At 42.2% G+C, this 25941-nt stretch overlaps 1 protein-coding gene across 6 annotated transcripts in view; it reads right to left on the bottom strand.

Annotated features, from left to right (window-relative positions):
• ldb2a (LIM domain binding 2a) overlaps window positions 1-25941 on the bottom strand; it is a 101307-nt gene that overhangs the window by 62944 nt on the left and 12422 nt on the right. For all 6 annotated transcript variants that reach the window (XM_030396255.1, XM_030396257.1, XM_030396256.1 and 3 more), the window contains exon 2: window positions 13025-13127. In XM_030396255.1, coding sequence (XP_030252115.1) covers window positions 13025-13127 — 103 coding nt within the window. The remainder of the gene's footprint in view (window positions 1-13024; window positions 13128-25941) is intronic.

Here is a 25941-nt window from a genome sequence, read left to right as displayed (position 1 = left end):
TGGAACACCAGAAAATAGGAATAATATTTTAAGTAGTGAGTCTTCTGTTTTGGTTTGTTATAAATGAATTGCAGGTAAGTCTTAATGTGCTTTACTTTCATGCCAGCAGGCTTTTTGTGCAGGAGTAGGCGTCAATTATTTCAGATATTGGATATTGTTTTAGAACGAAAAGGCTACGATTCCCGGCAGCCTCAGAAGAACCCCATTATGTCTTTAAAAGGCCCGTCTCTTTCTTCTCTGGTCAAACAGTCCAACAAAACCACTGCTCGCGTCTGCAGCTGTGTGTATTTTCATCAGACTCTCAGATAAAATGCGCTCACACCCACAGATTCACACATGCTGCATTAAAAACGGCCAGGAGAATAACAGAGATCGAAACGGGATTCACATCAAATCGAGCCTGTTATTGATTGGCATGACTGCAGAAGGTTGATTAAGAGAAGAGAATAATGATGTTACAGGAGTGTTACGGAGAGCTTCTTTTCTCTGTGATTTCTAACTATTTTAATTGCATCGGTTATTCAGTTAAAGCAATAATTACAAAAAGTTACAGAACATCTCGGTGTAATATTCACAGATTTCTGTCCACTTAGCTCAGAGAGTCAGAGCATGAGAGGAGTGACTCATTTAAAATATTCATAATCATAAATGTTTAATATACTGTAACAAATTAAACCACAAAATACATTCAATTATTGATGATGGATGCACTTGAAACGTATGAATGAATTTCTATAAGTCTCCACGGTGCAGCATGTTATAGTCACTTTATATCTATATTCTAATAGTTTACAAGAAGTAACAAAGGAAAAGAGAAAACATAAATCCAAAGGGAAAATCCTTCAACAGGAACACGTCTCTTTCCTTTTGTTTTGCTAATACATTAATAGGAGCTGATGGCAGGTTGTCAGCTGCATACAGACGAGCTGCTGCAGCCTCCTGTCAGGTGAATCCACAGACGGCTTCTGATAATTGTTGGCGGCTTTAAATCGACCTCGCTCACAAACTGCCAGGACACGGCAAGGGATGGATTCATCGTTTTAACAACCAGAGGAATCTAGCTTCTATTATGAAATAAACATCGAGTTTTTTGTGATAAAATGAAGAAGCCTGACACACACACACACACACACACACACACACACACACACACACACACACTTACACACAACCTGCAGATAGATTTTGAAATCGACTCTCTAAATAAAGGTTTTAAAATGCAAACACACTGTCATAGGCGGTCTCAGTGAAGTGGACCCGTCCGGCTGCAGAGGAACCAGTTGGACCGGTTCAACACGAACACTGTGGGTGCAGGATGTTCTTAACATCATGGATGTGGAGCGGGCGGTCAGCATCAGAGAATGAGCACACGAAGAAACCAACCAGTAAAACAGTGAAGCAGCTTGTTGTGATGCAGATTTATATTTGTGGTCGGGCGGCGACCTCTAGTGGCCGTAGTGTTTATTCAGGCAGCAAAGGAGGAAGTGAGAAGAAGAAGTTAAAGAGAAAATGAGAAATGAAGCTGCTCTGTGCGACCTGACACTGCTGTCTGTGTCCAATACAAACCAAGTCAACAGTGAGTTCCTGTAACTTACTGCTGAAGTTAGAACGGATAATTAGCTTTCACATCTTTACTTTGGATAACTTTGTCTCATCAAAAATAAAACTAGTTTATTCAACTTTGATTGTGTTTCTCTTCCTGGATTCAGCTGATTCCAGCGAGAAACTACATGAACTATCATAAAAACAGGAAATGATCCTTAACTTTTTGAAAGACTTTGAAGCTGATATGTGTCATTTATTATTCTTATTCTCACTTCACATCTTCTAATTGAATTATTAAATAGCTGAGTGACTGTAACAGCATTTCTTTGGATTTAGAAAAATCTATAAGGGCTACAAGTGTCTTATTCTCCCTGCAGGCTGGAGCAGACAGGATTGTTGCAGGCGGGTGTTCGGGCAGAAGAGGACGGTGGATCTGCGGGAGCAGGCGGTAATGGCCAGACTGTGTGCACCATGCAGACCTCTGGTCAAAACTTACTGATAGAGACAGACAAAGATTTTTTTGTGTTACCACTGAATGAAACAGGAATCTCACACCCGTCAAGCTGCCTCATCAAACCTTGTGTGCTGTGGGCCTCACAGAGCTGTATTAACAGCTCGACGATCATTCAGAAAGTGCCAACATCCAAGGCCACAAGCACAACGTTACATAACGCAGGGTGAGAGCCACGAGAGTTAGATCACCACGCAGCGGGAGAAAGTCATTCACTCACTGAAAAGCAGCTTCATAAACACCAGGATGAAGTCAAACACCTCGCATGGCCTCATCTGAAACGCCTCTGTCACATTCAACACATTAACAACTCAAGATTTAAAAACAGGTTCAATATTTTACTGAACACAATGAGAATTAAATTACATCAATCTGACAAAACACACAGTGTAGACGGACAACTACAGGTCGATTAATGGCCGAGTCGCCTGGAGGAAAATTAATAGTTTGTTTCAGACTTTTTCTTTTTTTATCTAAAATGTGACATTTGCTGATTTAAGCTTCTTAACTAAAGAGTTACTGCTGTTCTTTGTGTCTCATGATGAAGATGAAGAGTGTTTGGTTTTGAACTGTTGTTGAATCAGTTGGTAACTGAGATGTTCACCACACAACTTAATAAACAAGTAATCATGTAAAATAATTGGCAGGTTAATTAATAATGAAGAACCTGTTAGTGCTGTAAAAGTTTGTTGCTTGATGAATTTTTTGGAACGACAGAAAATAATTCACATTTATTTTGAAACTAGCTTAATCTTAGACGTCCTCCATCAATGTAAATGCAGATGTGAGAGATCTTCTGCTGCTGCAGACGCTGAAGATTCAGCAGATTCTCAGTTTTTTATCTTTGTACAGTTGATTGAATCTTCTCAGACCAAACAAACAGTCTGAAGTCGTCACGTTCGCTCGGTGATGGACACTCTGCACAGTTTTGTCCCGTTCAAATGAATTCATTAATAATAAAGAGTTTCAGTCTTCAGCTGAATGTATTGAGGTACAACAGCCCTCCTCTGTACGAGACTCACATACTGACCGACACTTACATTATTTTCCTGATCATATACATTAAATAGATTTCTCCTCCCTCGCTCTGTTTCTCTTATGACTCACTGTTTGCTCTGCTGAAGAGTTATCTGTCACTCAGTCCTCTTTCTTTTTTTCATCATTCTCTCTTTGCCCAACACAGTTTAACACACAGAAGCTTGATTAGCACATTGTCAGCCGTCAGACATATCGTGAAAATACCACAAGCTTAGTCTACAACAGATGGCAGTATAGAACTATCCAGGGACAGAACACGCGGCAAATTGTTGGGGCTACATATTTTGGTTTAAATCTATAATTTCTCTTGCTCCTCTCTCTCCCTCCGTCTCTCTTTGTGGCCGATCCAGCGCTGTGGTTCCCAGGCTCGGCTCGACTGTCAATCAGCGGCAGCCTACATCTCGGCGCTGCAGCTGAGCCAGGGCCGCATCATCCCGCCTGCCAATCACAGCTCTACACCTTCAATCCATCCTATCCATCTCTCTGTAAAGCAGCGTCGCACCCCCTCCTCCCTCTCTCCTCCTCCTTTCAAAACAACCCCCTCCACAGAAGCGCTGCGATCCCCCTTTAACTCGCAAACCAACACACACTCGTGCACACACAAGCACTCGCCATCGCTCGAACAGACAAAACACACTCACAATGAGATACAGATACAGAGGCTTAGACACACACACACACACACACACACACACACACACAGGCTGACACTGCACCACTCCCACACCTTCATTTGGGACTCCACCTCTCCTTCTCTTCATTCCACCACCCAATTCAATAATACAACCCCCCTCCGACAAGCCCTTCCCCAAACCCTCCGCTCTCAATCTTTTATTCAGCAGAAAGGAGTCAGATCCCGGCACTGGTCTTATCCTTCCATCTCAGGCCTCCATTCAGCTGCTCGCACACAGATACTGTATTAACTCTGACTGTAAACATCGTTTAGACCATGTGTAAGGCCGAGGAATAACACGAGTAACACTGGACTGCTCACATTATTCAGAGGTGTAAAGGTCCTGACTCAGACTGGACATTATGAACAACATTATGAAATCATATCAAAAGAATACACTGGATATTAATAACACTATGATGCCTGTAGGAACGAGCCGCCGATGGAGGAAAACTCCATCACGTGAATTTTCTTTGTTGACGACACGGAGGATGTAATTAAACGTATCAAAGCTCCATTAATATTTCTGTATTCAGAATAATATGAAGTCAAACGACCACATGTGATGTGACAAAGGTTGTTTGAATGAAACCAAACAGTATTTTAATGGACGATTGTTTTCATTTCCCTGTTTGTGTCAGTCGACACCGTTTCAGCCACCAGCCAAACTCAGCATGCTAAAAGAGCAGGTGGCTCGTAGAGTTACTGCACTCACCTGCCATACAAACTGTTACACCTACTGAGAGGACGAACATGTGAACATTCATCAGCCACATGGACAAAGTTAACTCTGCACTCATCACATCATCAGCTTTTTGAGGTGTTTTCCACCCAAAACCTCTGATAAACTTACTGTACTGGATCTGAACGGCACCAAACAGCTAACACACACATTTAGCAACTAGCTAGTGGAGGTGGTGGAGACCAAAACAGAGATCATAAGACAAAAAATATCAGCCTTACATTCCTCAGGTGTCCAGACACACGACTCCAGACTTGTGATAATGTTGAATTAAAACATGAAAACACGGAGCGTTTGTCAGCCTCTCCCAGAAGATTATTACTGCAGCTTCAACATCTCTTTGAGACAAAAGACATTACTTCTTATAACACGCAGCTATCTGAGGGTAAAGATGACATATTTCTTTGTTCTCCACCACGTTAAACCTTTTATTGGAGGCTAAACTAAAACCAGGTTAGTTTAGATTCAACGCGGTCGGCTACAGTATAGATGGAGGATAAATATTGAGGAGCACAGTGAGTACAGACGAAGAATCCTCATTGAGAAGCTGTTTGTGAAAAACTCATCTGTAAATAGTGTTCAAATAAATAATATAAATAACAACTCAGTCTTACATTGATTTAAATCCAGGTTAGTCACCAGTATAACTCTGTCAGAGCACAGATGCTGTAGAGAAGTCTGAGTTGAACAGATACAGAATGACGTCTCGCTCATGACCACCAAATAAATTACTAGTTTTATTTTAGCCATGTCTTCAATAACACCATTTAGACCGATATGCTGTGTGAAATGATTAATGCCTTGCACTAGAAGTTTAATAGACAGGGAGCTGGTCATTGCTGCCCTGATGTCAAACAGCACATCACATCTTCTGCTAAAAACAAAACTGAAGCATGAAATAAACTGAAAATGTCACATGTGACCGAAGTCTGCCAAAGAAGTCATGTTTGTGTCTGAGAAGGATATTTCTAGATGCAGCCAGTCTTAACTTTGACTTTCTAAAACTAAAAGATAGAAACATAATGTGATTAACAAGGTCCCAGTTTTAAGCTGAGTTCCTTGTTAAGCTTCCTCCGTGGCAGAGGCAGTTTGTTTCATCCCTTCACTCGTGTTAAAGCCGTTTCCTCGTGTTTTCTTCCTCCTCATTATGTCCTCATGCTTGCTTAAAGATTATTAGCTGTGGTCATTTTATCGCTGCAATTATTGCGTGCTGCAATGCAAGAATAACTACATGAATTGTAAATGTGTTGTGAATCACTTTCGCAGTTTGCCCTGAATCAGCCCACTAAACATGCAGAGTTTTCCCTCTCTTGTTTGAACTACTTCTAAAATGAGCCTTGCTCTTTGATTGCATCATGGAGTGCAGCTTTCATCAGATGCCTCAAAGATTGCAGAGCCAGACAAGGTACTGGGGCGAATTCAGAGGCCATGGCAATCGGGGGTATAATTAGACAGGGTTCCTGAATATTTGGTGTGGAAAACAATAATTGGCCTGCGCCCGTGATGAACTGTTTCACACACATACGGGGGAACACAAATATGCACCAAAACGCTCTCCGAAGATGAAATGCGATGAAGAACACATTAAAAATATTAACCATTATCAAAGCAATATACCGTCATAGCAGTACAAGGCTTTAATACGTTTTATTTCCAAAGACGCTATAAAAGTATTATGACATATTGGAGACGACAAATTCTCGGCGCTCACATTTAGTGCTCTTCAGATCTTCACAAGAACAAGGCGAGGCAAGAAATAATGCAATCTGTCTGGATAAGCTGCTTATGTCGTCTTCTGACATGGTTATTGTTACTGATACATGTAGATTACAATTAGACGCAACAGACGATCCGGTGAAGTTTGCTTTTCATTAGTGACACAGGGTGGGAATGATTCAGACAGCAGCCACATGCTCTGCCTCTGCACACTGTCACATCTCTGCCCTCCGTCGTCTGAAGGTTTCTATCTCAGTCTGCTGCCGGCTGGTAGAGCAGCAACATGACTGCATGAATCTGTGACTGTGTAACCACTGCAGCCAATGAGGAACTCTCTGCTTTAGAGATGAAGGAAGCGACTAATGCTCATCTTCATCATCAGCTAATCTGTTGATTCATTGAGAGAACTTTCAGTAAAACGCTGAAAACCTGAGATCACAGTTTCCTCAGGTTCAGCATTGTGTCTTCTACTGTTTGTTGTATGATAGCAACAGTAAAGAGTTCATAATGAAATAAAGTAAAAACCAGTAAACCTTCACATCTGAAGAGACGAGCAGAGAGAAACACAATCAATGAGTCTCAAGCAAATGTTGTTCTGGCGTCTGTCTGATGTAAAGCGGCAGGCAAAATCATTTAAGTGCCCTGAAATATTCAGGCACTTTCTGCCTGTATTAAAGCTTCAGCCTGAGGCTGAAACTAACTCTTATTGTCATTATTGATTAGTCTGTCGATATGTCTCATGATTCTCTGTTGAAAAATGGGGATCAAACTTCTTCTTCTGTCCAACCAACAATCCAAAATCCAAAAGATTTTAAGTTTACAATGTTTTCAACCAGCCAGAAGCAACAAATCCTCCAATCAGAGCAGCACGATCACTAAACCATCCACTTAAACAATTCATGAGTTCTCAGATCAATCACTAATCACGAATCCTCTGGAGGCTGGACTGGACGTAAGCTGGCTCCACCTGTGGCTGTATGCAGGTCTGCGTCCGGAGGGATGCTGGTCTGAATCCCACTGCACTAATTAGTCTTGGTGTAAAAAAACTGACTCTCTAATTATTATATGAAGTGGCACATTCAATAAACACGTGTTGAACTAACTTCTGTGATGTTTGTCGTGCTCGTCTGTCAGGAAAGAGTGAAAAATAAAAAAGTCAAAACTCCAGAAAAAGCAGCACGTCCTTATATTTCAAGAAGCAGGTCGGAGAAAATGTTACACGTGTTGATTAATGACTTAAATGATTAATCGAGTATGAAAATTGACAAAGTTGATAATTAATTTTTACGTCTTTTGACTAATGAATCGTCCTCGTTAGGTTGTCAGAAGTGACTTGGGGAGAAAAGAGTTGGAGGACAGAAGAGGAGAGTGTTGATGTAGGGAACGTAACTCGTCCTCCAACAGACAACATGATCTGTTCTCCTGCGAGAAGTCCGCAGGAGCAGCAGCTGCACACGAGCTGCACAACACCTCCACACAGGTCCAATAAAAAAACAACAGATTAGGTAAATTGGCTTTTCTAATTTTTCCTCTGCTGAACGTTATGAAATTAGAGCACCTCAGACTGGAGTGAAAAGATTGTTTCCTTGTAATTATCATATAAGCTACTGCAAGACTCAAAAAACATAATTTAATTCCAGAAGGATCTGCGTTCTCTCACTTAAAGCTCTGTATGTTGTGCAGAACAAACCTCAGTGGAATAATAAATACAGTGTGATTGTTTTAAAAGGAATATTTAATCCACATTTTAGAAATATAACCACACGTCGTCTGCACGCTGACGTCGCAGACACACGAGCCTGTTGTACAAACATACAAATATTCTCTTTGAGTTTATGAATGCTGTGATTCTAAAGAGCAAATATATTTAAATTACATGAGCAGAAATCATGTTAGACGACACTCAGGATTCAAATCCAGATTCTTTACTGCTGCACACTGAAAACTCCTTTTAGAACACGAGTCCTTCTGAGTTTCACTGTCTAAAAATACTTTGTTTCACTGAAAATGTTACGACCTTTTGTTTAGTTGAAACTCCTCCAACATGTATGTGTGGCACTTTTAACCACGGGTAACACTCGCATCTCCACTGGTCAGCGCCGCTCTGACCCGCCGGGCGTTCACTACATATATCTGCGCTTTTCACAAGGCTGCAAGCAAAGATTATTTCAGAGTCGGGCCGCTGGCGGTCACATTTACATTTTATATGTTCGGCAGTTAGCCGCTGCTCTCGTACGGAGTGACTAACAATGAGCGCAACTGCAGAGTGAGCTTAAATTTCTGGACTGCCGACAGAAATATCAAAAAGACAAAGAAGGCAGGAGTCCAAAGCCCGGCGATAACAGACGGGACAGAGACTCCAGCGCCACAGGAACCCGTCTGTAAGAGAAAAGGTAAAGAAATGCAATCCAGAGAGAAAAGGAAGATAAAGTTGTGTTTCTTCCCCCTTAAAATCTAAATATTCAATTTTATTAAAATACTGCACCGGTCCAACACTGTAAGAAACACGCTGAGCCACATAATTACATTTACATACATTATCCTTATTATGTTACATTAGATATAAAAGGTCCTTGTAGCTTATTATGCAGCATTTTAAATCATATTTAGTATTTACACTTTGCTGCATTGAATCACATGTACGTGTACTTACGAGTGCGAGTTCTCTGCGTTTTATTCATACAGACTTAAAATTTAAAGATAAATAAGGTTGAATAATTTTGCTGATATGCAGTTTTCAAAAATATAGAATTTCATTCATACGTCTTCAGTTTGCATTATTAATTAACTGAACCAATTAGCAGATCCACCAAAATCACCCCAGATTAAAATGGAGTTGATAATTTATAAATAATTTCAGTAATTATTTGGAGCAAAGCTGCAAAATATTCACTAGATTCACTTCTTCTTTGTGAATATTTGCTGGTTTCCTCGTCTCGTGTGAGAGTGAACTCATTATCTCTGCAAACAGCAACAACAACACAAAGTCAAGCGTATGAAGACCTCGGCCGGGCTCTGGGACGCTGATCACTGATTGGACCAGCTGAGTACTCGAGTAAATAATAATCAGCATGATGAATATTAAAAATACTCACTGATATTAGTTTTATACATTTTCTTTTGGACAAGAGCAGGGATAGCTCCAACAGGAATAGTTTAGTGTCTCGCGATGTAACTTAAATACAGAATAAGTCAAAGTGAACCAAACTAGTTATAAACCTTCACTTGATTTAAAGTTATACGTGTGTAATAAAAATAGTTTTGAGTACGTTTCCTCATTTTCTCTCTTTTGAAATGAAGCCAGATTGTCGTCTTCAAAGCCTCCAACACGGGAGCCTGACGTCTGAAGAGAACTCTGGAGGATTTTGTGTCTACGTTATCATCGTCCACTAAAAGTTAACCAACACGTCATTCTCCCCAAAAACCTTTATAAAACCTTTATAAAACCTTTATAAAACCTTTACATAACCTTTACATAACCTTGAGCAAGACGCTGCCGTCCTCCTACCTGCTGAATCATTATAAGCTGTTCAGAAGCTGCAGCTAAAATTAACAACCACCCTGAGCGTCGGACGAGACAGTGGACACGTGTGACAGAAACTTGCTGTGAGACGCGTCGTGCTGTTGTTGTCTTTATATAAACTCAGAGACGCATCATCACCGTCAGAGGACGTCATTCAGAGTCACATCTATAGCTGTGTACATGAGGCTGCTGGATTCTTCCTGGATGATGTGTTTGTGTGTGTTTCTGCATGTGTGTAACTTAGTGCACCTGAATGTGAATTGAGGAACGCTTGCGACTGACGGTGAGTCATCATCACCATGGTGTTAAGCCTCCCGTTCCCGAGGGAACAGGGTTACCGTCTCTGCACCGCTGGGGATTTTTATTTTTACATTTGAAAAGCAAACCAGGACCAGACTCACAACAATCCTCCACTCCCTCTCTCCCCCCTCTCTCTCTCTCTCTACCTCCCTCTCTCCACCATGACTGAGCTGAATACCACACACACACACACACACACACACACACACACCTGCTCATTTCAGAGCATCCTCCTTATCTGTGTCTGTGTGATATTCAATATGTTTCAGATATCAAAACATGAACCTATGCAGATGAGATGAAGGCGACATTGTCACAAACTCATAACAGCCTCTCTGCTCCGTCGTTTGCTGCTGAACACCACAAACTGCGGCTGCCGTCTTTGTCTCTCTAACTTCACGTCTCCGTCCACAGACTCGGTGTGGACAACATTAATGTGTCCTCTGCATCCTGAGAGCTGGATCGTAGGCAGCCCGACGTGTTTCAGCTGCCTACCATACAGAACTTAGATTTCTGCGACCCGGATGACTGAGAACATCATCGGCACGCCCTTTGGATCCTTTTTAACTTTTACACTTCAGGCAATAGTTTAACATTTTGAAAATATGTTTAATTCCAAGAATTGGCCGATACCGTTCATGTCTCTGCGTGGAGTTCAGAGTCAGTTAACTTAGTTACTTGCTGTAACTTTTTCCTGGTAACAACAGTTCCTGGACTGAATCTTGGCGTCGCAGCGAGGCTGCCAGGCATCAGTGGAGACTTTGCACAGATGTTGTTGACAGTAAACACTGACTGAAAAAGTTGGAGAATGGTGAAACAGCTGCTCGGCTCTCCACAGTTGGAAAACACTCGTAGAGATGCGTACATGTTCACGCCTGTTAATAAACTTGTTATAACACAGATTTTAGTGTTCAGGCCACTCTGGACATTTGACAAGAAAAGATGTTTGTGAGTGACGTTCAGTATCTATCAAACACTTCCTGAGCGTCCTGAGAGGTGCTGCGTCCAGATACACTTCATATTTTTACATGCAGTTGTTTTCATTTGATGAACTGGTAACACAACCAGTCACAAAGACTATCACAGCAGGTATAATTCCAGAAACACCTCTAGAACTGAGCCGTTAACCATGTCCGGGTTCAGCAGGAGTTACGTGGTCTCCAGCATTAACTGCCCATCACTTCTATATGTTTTCACTTCTGGTTCATGAGTTGTAATGTTGTGTTTTAATATTTCTGTTTGTTTTCTGATCACACAAACAAGGTACAGTGTGTTAATTAGTGTGCTTAAGTGATATTCACCGGGGGATTCCTGAAGTTTGCACAGAGCCGGCTAGCTGTCCACCCTTGCTTTCAGTCTATGCTTCGCTAATTGCCTCCTGTCTCTGGCTTAATACATAACTCCCAAACATGAGGCTGGTATTTATCTTCTCATCCAACTCTGAGCAAAACAGTGTTTTTCCCCAAATTCTGAACTATTATTTTAAGCGGACATGATTTCCCTCACAGGGAAACAAACCCACCAATGCTTGTGTTTTTCAGATTTCTCTAAAAAGTCTCGGACTGTTCCCACCGCCCGTCACCTGACACTACCTATGCACAAAATAAAGACAACGTTTATATTTAGAGTCCTGGAAGCCTCACATGACTCCTTCAACTTCTCAACTCTATTGGAAATAAAATATTAACGATACAGATCTGGTATCAGTTGGTTCTGCGGTCTTCTTGGTAAGAAGTGCCAACACAGCAGCACTCTGTCAGAAAGCAGCGCCATTCTGATCTCGTTCAAAAGCTGATGCTTTGAGAAGTGTCTCAACCCGATAATTTGCCTATTTTCAAGACTGTGGTTTACATTTAAATTTTTATTTTAAAAGCAAAGGCCACAAAAGAGGCCTGTGATGAAATGTTCACAGAGAGGTTAGCAGTAGTTACATGCTGTGTGCACCAACATTCAGCAATCACAAGCAGCCAGAAAACTATTGTTGAACGAGATGGTGAGATTACAATTTTCTTACTGGCAGAGATTCAGTGGAGTACAATGAGAAACGTTTGGCTCAGTGGGACAAATCTTCTTTTTTCTTTTCAGGTTAACACATTTTTCTTTGAGGTGTTAAAATGCATTTTGGGAAATGTAGGAAAGAAAAAAGCTGGAAGCCGCCAAAGCAAAGTGGGATTTTAACATTTCCTTCTCATTTCATCATGAAGTCAGTGTAAACGGCTGAACATCACAGATCGAGGAATCTGAGGAATTATTCCCCAGAATCTCCCACAGTACCGACTCCGATGGATGTGTCAGCAGCAGGTAGGGGGTTTGAGAACCTTTGACGCCAAAAGATATAACATTTATAACACAATATACAACAAAACTAGTATTATTTGTTGCTTCTGTCACTGGTCAAGTTTCTGTTCCTGAGCGATGGCGTTTTGCTGCAGAACTTTATGATGTCAGAATGAAGCTGACCTTTGACCTTTTGGATGTAAAATATTAAAACTTCATCAGTTTATCTTATTAGGAATGTGTGTAAAAATGTGTCATAATTATCGTATGAATTTCTTGAGGTCACAGTGACCTTGACCTTTGACCTTTGCCTCCAAAATTCTCATCAGTTCATCCTTAAGTCTAACTGGATGTTGGTGCCAAATTTGAAGAAATTCCTTCGCGGTGTTTCGGGAATATCGGGCTCAGAAGAATGTGACGGGCGTAGAAACGGACCTACACAGGAGCAGGTGGACGGATGTGTGTGTGTGTGTGTGTGTGTGTGTGTGTGTGTGTGTGTGTGTGTGTGTGTGTGTGTGTGTGTGTGTGGAAGAGCAGCTACAGGTGACTTTACATGACAATACAACAGAAAAGATATTCTACTGATGCATCTTACTGAAACTCACCTGAAACAATAACTGAAATAAATAATTCTTTAGAATTAAAACAGGTTCTTATTTCTTTGTGTGTGTCTTGTTTTAAGTGTAGCGGTACTCTTACTGTATCTCTTTGGTCCATCTTCGAGGCAGAAGGAGAGCGTGAGAGTGGCGTCCTCCTCAAAGAACTCTGTAGCGAAGGCGTCCCACCACAAACTGTCACTTTCCTGTATAAAGACAAAAAGAAGTCAGTTGTTAGAGCAGCCTGGGTGACGTGATGTTACTGAGGATGATCTGCAGCGTGTCGTCTGTGGCGCGTTGTCTGCGGCGCGTCGCCTGCTGCGCGTCGTCTGCAGAGCGTCGTCTGCAGAGTGTCGTCTGCGGCGCGTCGCCTGCCGCGCGTCGTCTGCAGAGCGTCGTCTGCTGCTTGTCGTCTGCAGCGTGTCGTCTGCTGCAGGTCGTCTGCAGAGCGTCGTCTGCTGCTTGTCGTCTGCTGCTTGTAGTCGGCAGCGTGTCGTCTGCTGCTTGTCGTCTGCAGCGCGTCGTCTGCTGCTTGTCGTCTGCTGCTTGTAGTCGGCAGCGTGTCGTCTGCTGCTTGTCGTCTGCAGCAGGTCGTCTGCAGAGCGTCGTCTGCAGCGTGTGAGAGCACGTTGCTTCAAACAACCACGCTCTTCATTTTCCTCTATTATTTAATATCCCAGTGAATTTCCTTCATCCCGGCTGCTCTTGTGCTATTGCATTTTTTTTATTTTTTTTTTACATAAATGCAATATTGATTCATTCTGATAAGACACAGATATTGTGGTCATGCAGGCTTTTCTATGAGACAAGATAAAAAAGAACAGGTTTTTTTGATATGAAGTCAGCAGAGCAGGGCAAGTATTCCCTTTATTGTAGATTGGCTTGTTGTTGCTCCTTTTCATTAAAGTGAATCTTATGAGCTGTATTTAAATCACTGTTTTTACATTTGCGTTTACAAAAGGGCTTCAACGATCAAGCCAGAGCAGAAAAACACATTTTATGTGTGAAACTAATTATGACAGGGCCATAAAAAGATCACATAATGGGAGGAAAAGAGCAAAATGCTAATTGTTAGATAAAGACAAAGACAGCATATTAAATGAGTGGAGAACACAAGTTTAAAACAGCGATCCTAAAGTGGATGTTGGCTGCAGAGATGAGCCTCCCTGTGCAGGTCCATGTCGGACCAAAGCTGCTAACACCCTTTACTTTCCTAAAGCCTGGACTGTGGGAGAGCCGCGCCTGAGGATCACACAGTCTGAGGTCCACCAGCTTTATAACTCACTGCTCCTTCTACTTCTTAGAGAATACCTCGAGTTTGTTCCTGGTATCATTAAAATATTACAATTATGTGGAGTAGCAGTGGTCGTGGTGGATTTATAGTGATTTTCTTTCACGTTTTAAGAAAACAAATGCAGGCGATTAACTTGAGTTGTCAAAATGCAACAGCCATAGCAGCTCATTAGTGACAGTATCATGAGCAGAAAGAGAAATAATTGTGAATAACAGGAATAGTAGTTTCAACTCGTTGTTGTAGAAACTATTTCAGTAGAACTGTTATCAACAGTGAAGTTAGAAAGTTAGAAGCTGCAGTCGTCTCCTCACAGCAGGGACCTCGACTCAGCCATGTTCATCTGTTTGCCCTGAAATTACTCCCCTAACACTCCTCCTCCCCCTCTCCTCCTCTCCTCCCCCTCTCCCCTCCCTCCCCTCTCTCCTCCTCCCCCTCCTCCTCCCTCTCCTCCTCCCCTCTCCCCTCCTCCCCTCTCTCCTCCTCCCCCCTCTCCTCCTCCCCCTCTCCCCCTCTCCTCCTCCCCCTCTCCCCCTCTCCTCCTCCCCCTCTCCTCCTCTCCTCTCCCTCTCCCCCCTCTCCTCCCCCTCTCCCCTCCCTCTCCTCCTTCCCCTCTCCCCCTCTCCTCCTCTCCTCCCCCTCTCTCCTCCCCCTCTCCCCCTCTCCTCCTCTCCCCCTCTCCTCCTCTCCCTCTCCTCCTCTCCCCCTCTCCCTCCTCCCCTCTCTCCCCTCTCTCCCCCCTCTCTCCTCCCCCTCTCCTCCTCCCCCTCTCCTCCTCCCCCTCCTCCCCTCTCCTCCTCCCCTCTCCCCCTCTCCCCTCTCCTCCTCCCCCCTCTCCCCCTCTCTCCTCCCCCTCTCTCCCCCCTCTCCTCCCCCCGATGTCTGACTGATGCTAATGTCCTCTGACACGTTATGACAGATCTCTACGTTGCGTTGGGCGCAGGGCTGAGGGATGACTAGCACTTCACAGATGTTGACAATTAGCGTTGTCACCATCGAGCAGTGTCAAGCCCAATAAGCAGCGACCGGAGCGCCCCGCGGGTCAACGAGTCTCAAACTCCACCGGTCGCATCTGAAGAGGAGAGGACGACGTTAGTGGGACCAAAACCTGGACCCTCATCCAGCTGGTCAATCAATAGGTGATCATGAATCAGTGGCAAACCAATCAGCTGAGCTGAGGACTGCAGACTGAACCGGTGAAATTATGACAGACAAAGATCAATCGCAGGTTAATCATTTGGAACAATTTTTCAAATAGATGCTTCAGTTTTCATCAGTTGCGTGTAGTTTGAGAACCGATTAACCGTCATCAGCTGTCATTGATCAATAAATGAAGAGTCTCTGCATTCTGGACTGCTGCTGGAATAAAAAGACTTCTGGGTCGTTGTGATGAGCAGTTATCACCTCTTTATATTTAAAAAGGCCAAATAATTAATTTATTAATTCATTGTGAAAATAATTGTCAGATTAATTGGTGATGAAATCGTCATTAGCTGCATCCCAACTAGAAACTGTAATAAGACACAAGCCCACACATCCGCTCGCCCTCCGTTCATTTGTTTTTATGTATTAGCAGTTATTGATTAACAACAACAACGAAATGAATTGTCATATTTAATCTTAATTTAAACAAATGTTCACTCGTGCTTCAAATCATAAATGTCTCTGTTTGCGAGTTCTGTACTGCACATGTGCAGCAGCGTGTCGCTCCGGCCATCAGCTCACTGTGTGTAATTCATATTTTAAACGTGCACGACTGTACGTGCCCCAAAACTTGAGACAATTGTTACTGTTGAGCCCTGCTTCACTCAGATGGGCTTTCACTCATGATTATTTTCATAATCGATTATTCTCTCAACTGTCTTTGTGATTAAATCTCAACAAACCTCTACAAACTGCTGTGTTTGTGTGACTGTGCATTCACACTGATGTGAAGGTGAGAGAAGCAGCCAGTCGTCACAGTTTAGCAGCTGGAGGCAGCAGATCTTTTACCTTTCTGCTTTAATAATCAATGATAAAAACTGGTGTTGACTAAATAAAACAGAAACTATTTAAGTTTTGTTAAATGTAGCGCAGCGCTACAGCAGCTACAGGCTTTAATGTTCCAAACATTCAACCATTCTTTTCTCTCCAACCAGATACAGCGACTGGTTATTTCACAGGGTTCGTACACATTTTTCAAGGTCAAATTCAAGCACTTTTCAAGCACTTATGAGGGTCATTTTCAAGATTTTCCAGCACCTTATTGCTGGGGTAAAATACGTATCTACAGGAAGATATATACTCGTGACTTTTTTCTTCACTTTTTATCACAATTATGTACATTGTATGATGCTGTAAACATCTAAAATTATGTTTCATAATAGTAAAAACTTCAGAAATTAATTATCCAGTCTGATCCCAATTTTGTGAAAGACACAGAGTTATAATGTCAAGCACTTTCAAGCACTTAAACTAAAATCCAAGCACTTTTCAGACCTTGAAAACGAAACATTGAAATTCAAGCACTTTCAAGGATTTCAAGCACCCGTACGAACCCTGTATTTCAGCATCGCGTTACTGAGCATGTGCGGCATGAAAAGCAGAAATGACAGCGCTCCCATTAGTTCATTCAGTGTTTCTGTTTAAATGACAGAAAACATAAAAAACTCATCATCACCCACCAGCACTGGAGAACAAATGGATGTGTGGACGGATGCCGAGGTATTCTGTGTGTGTGTGTGTGTGTGTGTGTGTGTGTGTGTGTGTGCCTGTTCCACTGACCAGCTGTCCACTGGGAACCCACTGCATGAGCTGTGTGTGTGTGTGTGTGTGTGTGTGTGTGTGTGTGTGTGTGTGTCTGTTTCATGTGCATCTATTTCAGATAGATGGACGGAGGAGAGTGACACCAGGACAGAACAGACGGACACACAGAGAGACAGACTGCTGCTGCTCTGCATTCAGATTGAGTTCAGCCCATAATCCAGAACCATGAGGGGGTGAGAGTCCTGGGACTGACAGTCAAGGGTGAACATGACACACACACACACACACACACACACACACACACACAGCAGCGCTCTGTGGTCTCACTCTGCACCTACAGGTGATCTGCTCGGCGCTCCATCAACTAATTTTAATGACACAAAATAAGAGGAACAAAACACAGAGATCAAAATCATCCGGTGACAAATAGCATCTGTATTCAGCACTGGAGGATGAGGCTGGAATCGTCCTATATTTTTCAGATTATCAACAAATCCAATCAAGAGGCCAAAACAAACAATCCCTCTGAGTCTGTTTGTTCCAGCTGAAGACATTCATCTTTAAAATTACAGGAAACTCTGTGTAACCTGTATTAATACAGATGTGTTGTGCTGGTTGCAGCAGCAGGACGGTCGGCTCAGAATAACCTACAGCGGCCATGTTCATCATAATGAAGCCGCATGTCACCAGTGAAGCTGATGCACGCTGCAGCAGCAGGTTAATGATGATCTCCCTCTTTACTGATGGTTAACACAAGATCTAATGATGAACAGCCGCTGCTGCTACGTTCTGTTGCTCCATCAGTCGTGGACGGAGCAAAAACAGTACATGTGTGTTTTTATAGTGAGGTTTTACTACTTTTACTTCAGCACCAGTGAAATACATCCTCCTCCAACATCTACAGCACCAGATGATAACATGTATCAGACTTCAATACATAACAGGATACATTTACTGTTTGTTTTTCAGAGTTCATGGGATTTGTTACAAATAGTGTCGTTAAGATTATTGATTTTTTGAACATATCGATTGTGAATATCTGAAACTGTTTCTGTCCTTGTCGTGTCTGCAGGATCAGAACAGGCTGTTTCTCTCTCTCTCGTCCCTCCGTCAGTCAGCTGACGTGCACAATGTTTCTGAGCATCTCGTAGGAGAAAGAAAAACTCATTTTAAAAAGTGTGATATTCTTTGTTTACTACAGTCGCTCTGCTCCGAGCCACTGAAAAGTTCAACCTCGAACCTTCTTCTGTTCTCCTTCAATAAAAATCTAAAGAATTGTTATTGTCGAGTCAGTTTTTTTCCCCTGCGGTATCAAAAATGGTTTCAAATATCAATATTTTTAAGTTTTGTGTCAAAGTTAGAAATTCCAGCCGCGTGATAACAGCAGCTGACGACAGAAGTCCTGATGTACCAATATTACAAGTTTCATCCTTGAAGTCCAACATTCACATTTGTGCTCTGTTTCCGAGCACAAACGGAGCTCCACCTGATCGACTCTGTAACTTCTGCTGCTACTGAAACAGGTTAGAGGATTTCATGAAAACGTGTGATCCTCATTTTGACATAAACTGCCTGGATTTAGTGTCGGAGATAAATTCTGGAGTGCTGTCATCCTGAGGGCTCCCATCTCTCTGTTTTATAGACTCTGGTATTCATTAAGCCTCCTCTTACTGTTTTAATGAAAAGCGTTTTACTTAAGCTCCCACTTCTCTGTTTTACAGAGTACTGTCTTCCTTCAAATCCCTCTTCAGTTGAACAGAAGAGGGTTAGTTAACCTCCCCCTCGTTCTGATTTAAACTGTTTCCCTCACAGTGACCACTGCTGTGCAATGTGGGGTCTTAATAAGACTCACTTTTGCCGTCATTTTCCATTTTCCCCCTCTGTGCTCTCCTGTTTCATGTATTTTCTGAAAACAAAACAGAATATTTTCTGTTCTAACTCAACGGAGTTCGTTTTGGCAGTCTAGTGATATTTGGCTCGGGCCTACAACCACCCAAAAAGAGCATGTGTTTCACAAAGAGCAGAGTTGACAGCGGTGTCAGCGGGGTCCACATAGATGATATGGTTTAGTTTGTGTCTCTGTTGAAAAGCCTCCAGCAGACAACAGAGACATCTGAGAATAACAAGCACATTTCATGGCACATGAACAACATTCATTCTCAGCATTCACAAAATAAAACAAATGGCACTTGGCAGTTTCATTGCTCTTCTCCAAATCACCTATTTTGTAAATTAAATATGCATTTAGTAGCGCTAGCTAATAAAGCTAAATGTTTCTCTAAACATTTAGCTTGCCATTATATGCAGGGAACAGTCTATTTAGAATCAGTGACCATTAATCCTCCAAACTGGAGCTTTTGGCCAGCTTTTGGCCAGCATCTCGCCAAGTTGTAAAACGTGTCTGGCTGAGCCGTGGACCGGCCAGGTTTGGCCCGGATCTAAAGACAGAGGAGAAGCTGGATCTGGTCCAGACAGGCCGGAGAACAGCTAAAGCCTCGCCGGTGGACACGAGCCATATGAATCCTCTGGCTGCAGCTCGCGGCGCTGTGGATGCTGTCTTCAATTTCAATCCCTCCACTACTGCAGGACGTGTTGGGAGCTTTCTTTTATTCTGTCTGTGGTGGCAGGTTGTAAACTTGTAAATGACACATATTTGAAAAAGAAGCCTACACCGCTGTGTCCTCCAATATCCCATCAGCCTTTTCTTCTGTTTAATACGAGCATGTCTCTCTTTACAGCAGCTCCTCTCTCTGTCTGTCTCACGTCTCCTCTGCAGCTGCTCGCTGACAGACAACGTCCTGCCTTCATTTACGCCCACGGACTCTCTGACGAACCACGTGGCGTGACAGTGTTTGTTGTCAAATGCTACAAATCAGGCCGACTCCGAGGGACCCGAGCTGAACCGACATGGTCGCAACCGTGACGGCCGTCAGCCGATAAGGCTCTATTGATTCAAACGGATCGCACCTCATCTGGGGGGGATTTATCAATGTGTCAATTGCCCACTAGCCAACCACAAATCACCAGCGCCAGCCAGGCCCCTGGGATTTACAGGAAATCCAGAGGATTGGAGGGACAGCATGGGGAGGATCCACAGTAAATAGCAACAGAGCTGAGGGTTAAGTCCACGCATACAGAGACGTCCGTACAGGACGGATAGGCAGATGACTCGATGAGGAGAAAGAAAACACAAAGAGAAGCTCTGCTGTGCATTAAACAACCCGCTGTACTGTATATCAGCCATATCATCATAGGAGACCAGATCACCTCATATTCTGATTTTCTTATATCATGATGTGACAAACATTGTGAAAAATGTAAATCATAATTTGTCCACCTGAAAGTCTACAACTCTGCATTTACATCATAGACGACAAAGTAAAACAGCAGATCTGTGTGTTTAAAGGAGAAGTGCACCAGAACAGCAAATCATTCATTATTCACTCAGTCCAGCGCTGATGGAACACGAGGTGCCGGACTGAAGTCCACAAAACATTTCTGGGGCGTCACTGAAAAACAGCTTTGCAGCGTTTTCTCAAACAACAACCGTAGAAAAGTAAAAACTAAACTAGATGAGGACAGAATAGAAAATCAAGTCTCAGACACCTGAGACCCAAAATTTATTAGAAAATGTGTGATTTACACAAAATCGACTGCACGAGTTGGAGTCTCAGGGTTTCTGGAGACGATGGATGAAGCTGTATGCAGACGTATTATCATTTTTATTTTTTTGGTTATTTTTTAACGTTTTAGAACAATTCCCCGTCTACTTCAGTTGTTCAGGATGAAGCTCCAGAAAAATCCATCCAGCTGTGGGTCAGGATTTCATTTTCCTTTTGTTCTTTAAGAAGCTGAAACATGCAAATATTCAAATTTAATATCAAAATAGTTTTGATGAGACCAAATGAGATATTTGGTCAGAGATGTTATGATATTTCATACACACATCTGTACCCAGATATACTGGTGCAGAATGCAGAGTACATGCATCTCTATTTCCAGCACAGATACTGTGTGTATTCATGCAGCAGCATAAAGAAAGATCACACTTTTCTTCCCTCACTCGATCTTTCTAACAGTCCATAATGTCTCCACGTTAAACATGAGCCATTTTCCCAGCATGCTTTTGTTAGTCTGTATTTTTTGCTGTTGCTTCGAGCCTCTTGTAGCAGAAAAGCCTCCAAGAGTGTGGGCGTGTCTGGGGCCTGACCTTGGAGAATTACCAATGTCTGAAACCCCATTCAGCTCCTGAATAGCATGCAGCCCAGCTGAGGAAGTTTCACAGTTTGTCAGAGATTCAAACAGCCGCAGGTTATTGGGGAGCATAACAGCTTAACAGAACCAAAGAGTGTCTGGATGTTTCTGAAAGGATCTTCAGTGAGGATGTCTTTGTTTGACTGTATGCAGTTGGCCATTGACATTTTAAATAGATGTTTAATAAAAATGTATTTTCTATCCAGAGAAAGTGGCGCTTCCTGTGCACGATCGTGATTATCCTGATTTTGAAGGACACACTCTTCTACAGCAGCTTGTTTTGTGTCGGAAATATCTGCGGTTCAAGTTTTCACATTTAAAGTAAATGTGCACAGCTAAGTCACATTTTAATAGAAATGAAAGATTATTCAAAATGTTTTGCAGCCTAATACAGTTAGTGAAGCAATTCAGTCCACTGATAATGAATCAAACAACAATGAAAGGTTAACTCAACAAGTTATTTCACAATCAAACTGTGTCAATGTTTCCTCTATTCATCTTTTCAGAAGTGATTTAAAGCTCAAAAGGTTGCAGAGTTCATGTATTGATCTTTGTAGGAAACTGGTTGAAAAACTAGATTGAACAAACATAAAGGTTTAAATAAAGTTAAGATTTCACATCGTTGTAATTTAATTTATTTGGCTGCAAAATCACAATACAGCATTACTGTGTATGTACGTATGTATAATGAGTCCTGCATCAGGTCTCTGTCTCCACGTGTCTCATCGAGATTCTAAGAGTTTTTTCAAAATGTGACTCAAACTATGATTTTACCCGACAGCATGCAGATCTGCTGTTCTGCTGTTCTTCAGGGTTTTTATTCGTTCTTTTGAAGAGATAAACAAATGAAGCGTTTCTTAAAGCTGCTGTCAGTGATATTTTCCGACTTCAACAAGCTTTAGTCGCTCTCTGTAGCCACAGTAATCACTGTACAGAGTGTTTGGTCAGTAACTCATGTCTCCTCCCGCTGCGCCTGTAGTGACACAGAGAAGACATTTTCCATCCCTGCCCACTTCATCCAATCAGGACAGGGAACTCCATCAGGAGGCGGTCCTGTCTGCTCGGGAACACGCAGAGAGCATCCCGCCGTTCTGCTTCGTTCACCGGCGGTGTCGCAAAACAACGAGGCGCTCTCGATGACGGCTTCGACTACAAAACAGGCCGAGCGATGAAAAACACTCGAAGGAAAGAAAGAAGCAAAGAGAGCTGCCTCGAAAAAAGGACGTAGAGAGGAGACAGAACCTCTTTCTCATCACTCAGTCCGATTCTGAGCAGAATAAACCCGGATATGTTGGTCCTGGTACAGAACTGAACCACACATGTAGTGTTTCTATTAACGGGTCCTTAGCATGACAAAGTCCACTAACCACGACACAGACAGACACTTTAGTCCCGTCATGACACTCAGACTAACGTTTCACTTCAGTGCAGATCATCCTCCCGGGCCAGAAGTGTTGGTATGTGATCCAAAGTTAGCATGTTGCTGCGTCGGGCCTCCTTAAAGCCACCAGCCCAGAATTATGCAAAGAAGGAGTAAATGAATGCAGCGGAGGGGAAGAGTCACCGCCCTGGAACAGCCACTGCACATTCACCAGGAGGGAACTTCCCTCTTTAAATGAAGTCAGTGAAGAAGTTCACACCTTTAATTGAAGGTCTGCCAATTTACCTCGGCAGCGATCCCATTCTCTCTCTCTCTCTCTCTATCCATCTCTCTCGCTCTCTCTCCTTTGTGTCGTTCGTTACCAGAACCAGTCAGAGTCCGAAACGTGCGTGAAGAGGAGCTGCTGTTAGTCTGAATGATCAATCAGTTGTGTGATCTGCTAATATTTTATTATCTCTTCTTTTATGTTCTGATGTTTTACGTCATGTGACTTGTGAAGCACTGTGTGACAGTTACTATATCAAACTAACTTTACTCAAGCAAATCATTCATTTAATCATCTTTTTTTATAATTCTATTTTATAAGTAGCATAAAGTGGGTCTCTCAATCCTGGTTGTATCGTTAAAATTAAAATAATCTTGAATCTTGAATTGTAATTTGAAAATCGCTCATGTGACGTCACAGACTTTATCTGGTGTGAGAACATCAAACCTTTTTTCAGATTGTTTCATCTGAATCACTGTTTTTTACCTGAACTGGCAAAACTAAAAGAGAGAAAATAACATAATTACATGGAGCAGAAAAATGTGATGTTTTTCTTTCGTAACATATTAATAATCTTGTGACCTCTCAGATTTATCTTGTGACCTTCTTGAGGGGCCTCGACCTTCAGCTGGAATCACTGGATTAAAGGATTTGCAGCTTTTCTCTGTTTGTACAACTGTACATTCAATATCTTTGGGTTTGGCCTGTTGTTGGACAGAAACAGGCTATTTGAGAATATCACTTTGGACTCTGACGTTCTTAAACATCAACATGATTAAATGAATCAAACTAAATTGTTAATTCCAGCTCTACATATGAAAAATAAAAGTGAGAGAAGCACCTGAGCGACACAGACAGGTGAATACCAGCAGCAGAGACACGTGGTCAGAGCACCGTGTTCACTGAGCGCAACATCGATACGCTTAAAACAAAAAGCATTAATGACGAAGCACGGAGGGGAAATTATTCACCGCTCCCGTGAGAAATTCAAACCAGAAGGAAGGGACGGATGCATGTTCTGACTCGGACACACTCACATTATTCTGCCCGTCCAGCCGGATTCTACGCTGCCGAGCTAATCAGAGCAATAACAATCAACACACTCGTACCCGCCGTGTAACAAGACACTCGATCAATACTGGATTTCATCACATCCTCAGATATTCAGCTCTTTAGGTGAATGTGCTCTGCTGCGGTGTCGCTGCAGCTCCTATAATCACATCCGGACCTGCTGCTCATTAAACCTGATCCAACACTTTCAAAATGATTCATAATATTTGTTTTGATGAATCGTACAGCTTCATTTAGAAAACAATAATTCAAATTCAACTTATAGTCAAAGAGAAAGGAGAAACATGAATACAGTAAAATATCTCAAAGTTCTGACTCGTCTTGGAACCGTCTGTGGTCCACAGGTTCCACAGGTCACATTATCTTTAATTATAATGAGCATCTTAATATTAACTCCTAAAAAAACAATTAATTTTGATGTTTCTTATTGATGCAGTTTCTAAACTTAAACCTACAGTGTGTCATTTCTCTAGTAAGTGACAGACATCAGATGAGACACCGTTAAAAGATACGACTGGTTTCACTTCTAAATCAATCCAGACAATCAAAACTTGAGACAACGTAAGAGAACGTAGGAAGAAAATATTAAAAAGCCTCTGAGCTTCCATCATTTAAAGGCCAACATGCTCCTTCATCAGACGCGTCCTCAGCGTTACAGCAGCACTGATGTTTGTACTCTCGTATTCTGATGTTCATTGTTTGGAGCCCTGATGAAGACTGAGTGATGAAAACATGTTGGCTTTTTAACAACTGTCATATTAATGTTTTAACAACTATAATAAAGCTTTTTAATATTTCTTTCCTGATTGATAAGTTCACTTGTATTTAGAGTGAATGAATTACCTCTTTGTTTCTGAAAACACAGCGTTACATACAGATTTTTTGGGGTTGAACATTGTTGGAAACATTTAGGATAATGTAAGTACACGATGAAACATGATATTTATTTAGAATGTTAAATATTATATGTTAAACTCTATAGCAGCTTCTGGTTCTGATCATGTTAGAGTTGCTATTTACCAACCAACACCAGAATATTCAGCCGGCTGAGTTCAAGTCATCAAACAAGAGCGAGCGTGAAGCCGCTGGACTGAGTCTGATGTTCTGTAATCTGTAATCATCATCACAGACCAACATTATTTAAGTGCCAGAACATGAATGACGGTGATGGATGTCTTGATATTAGACCAGAGTTCAGCTACAGCGTGATGCTCCTGGAGGTGTTCGGCGTTCAGTGCCTCGCTTAAAGACACTTCAGTGGAGCAGAAACTTACGTACGGAGCGCACGCATGACCAGCAAACCAAACACACACACACAGTCCAGACCAGTTACATCCTGTGGTCCATTCAGTGCTTATTCAGAATAGTTAAGTCCATCCTCTCAGGAAAACCAAGTATTCAAACAGCTGATCAGCAAAATGACGAAACAGCCAGAAAGCAGCGGCGAGCGCAGGCTGTCTGCTGTGTAACTAATCTACAGTACAGTGTGTCTCCCCGAGTTCACTGTATCTGTGCTGCGCTGATGAAATACTCTGAGCCCGAATTTAGGTACACAGCACAAGTTAGACTATTCTCTACAAGCTACGTGCCGTCAGAGCAGTTCCATTCTGAAGACTTGACTAAATCTCTTGGACGAGCTTGTTGTGTTCGGTTCCACCCACGAGAGGGGAGATGAAAACTAAAGTACAACAGACAACATCAATTAATTTACTGACAGAGATTTAAGGTCATGAAACAGGTGGAATTAAAATTAATAATGTTATTTATAAAAATGTTTGTGTGTGTGAGTAGTTTGTCATCTCGTCACTTAGAAACAACCATCGACAACAGAGACAAAACTTCTCAGCAAAGACAGAAAACGGCTGAAACACACGATCCTGCAAAACAACGAGGCGTCGGTCGCGTCACCAAATCTCAAAGTAGCTTTAGAAAGTGGAAGAGGTGAAAATAAAAATCTCACTTATTGCTCCTTCAACCCAGAACACACGTTCTTTCCCCGAACCTGACCACACC

This window comes from Sparus aurata, chromosome 18 (genome assembly GCF_900880675.1).
Source record: "Sparus aurata chromosome 18, fSpaAur1.1, whole genome shotgun sequence".
NCBI lineage: Eukaryota > Metazoa > Chordata > Actinopteri > Spariformes > Sparidae > Sparus > Sparus aurata.
This window is presented reverse-complemented; position numbering and strand designations above follow the sequence as displayed.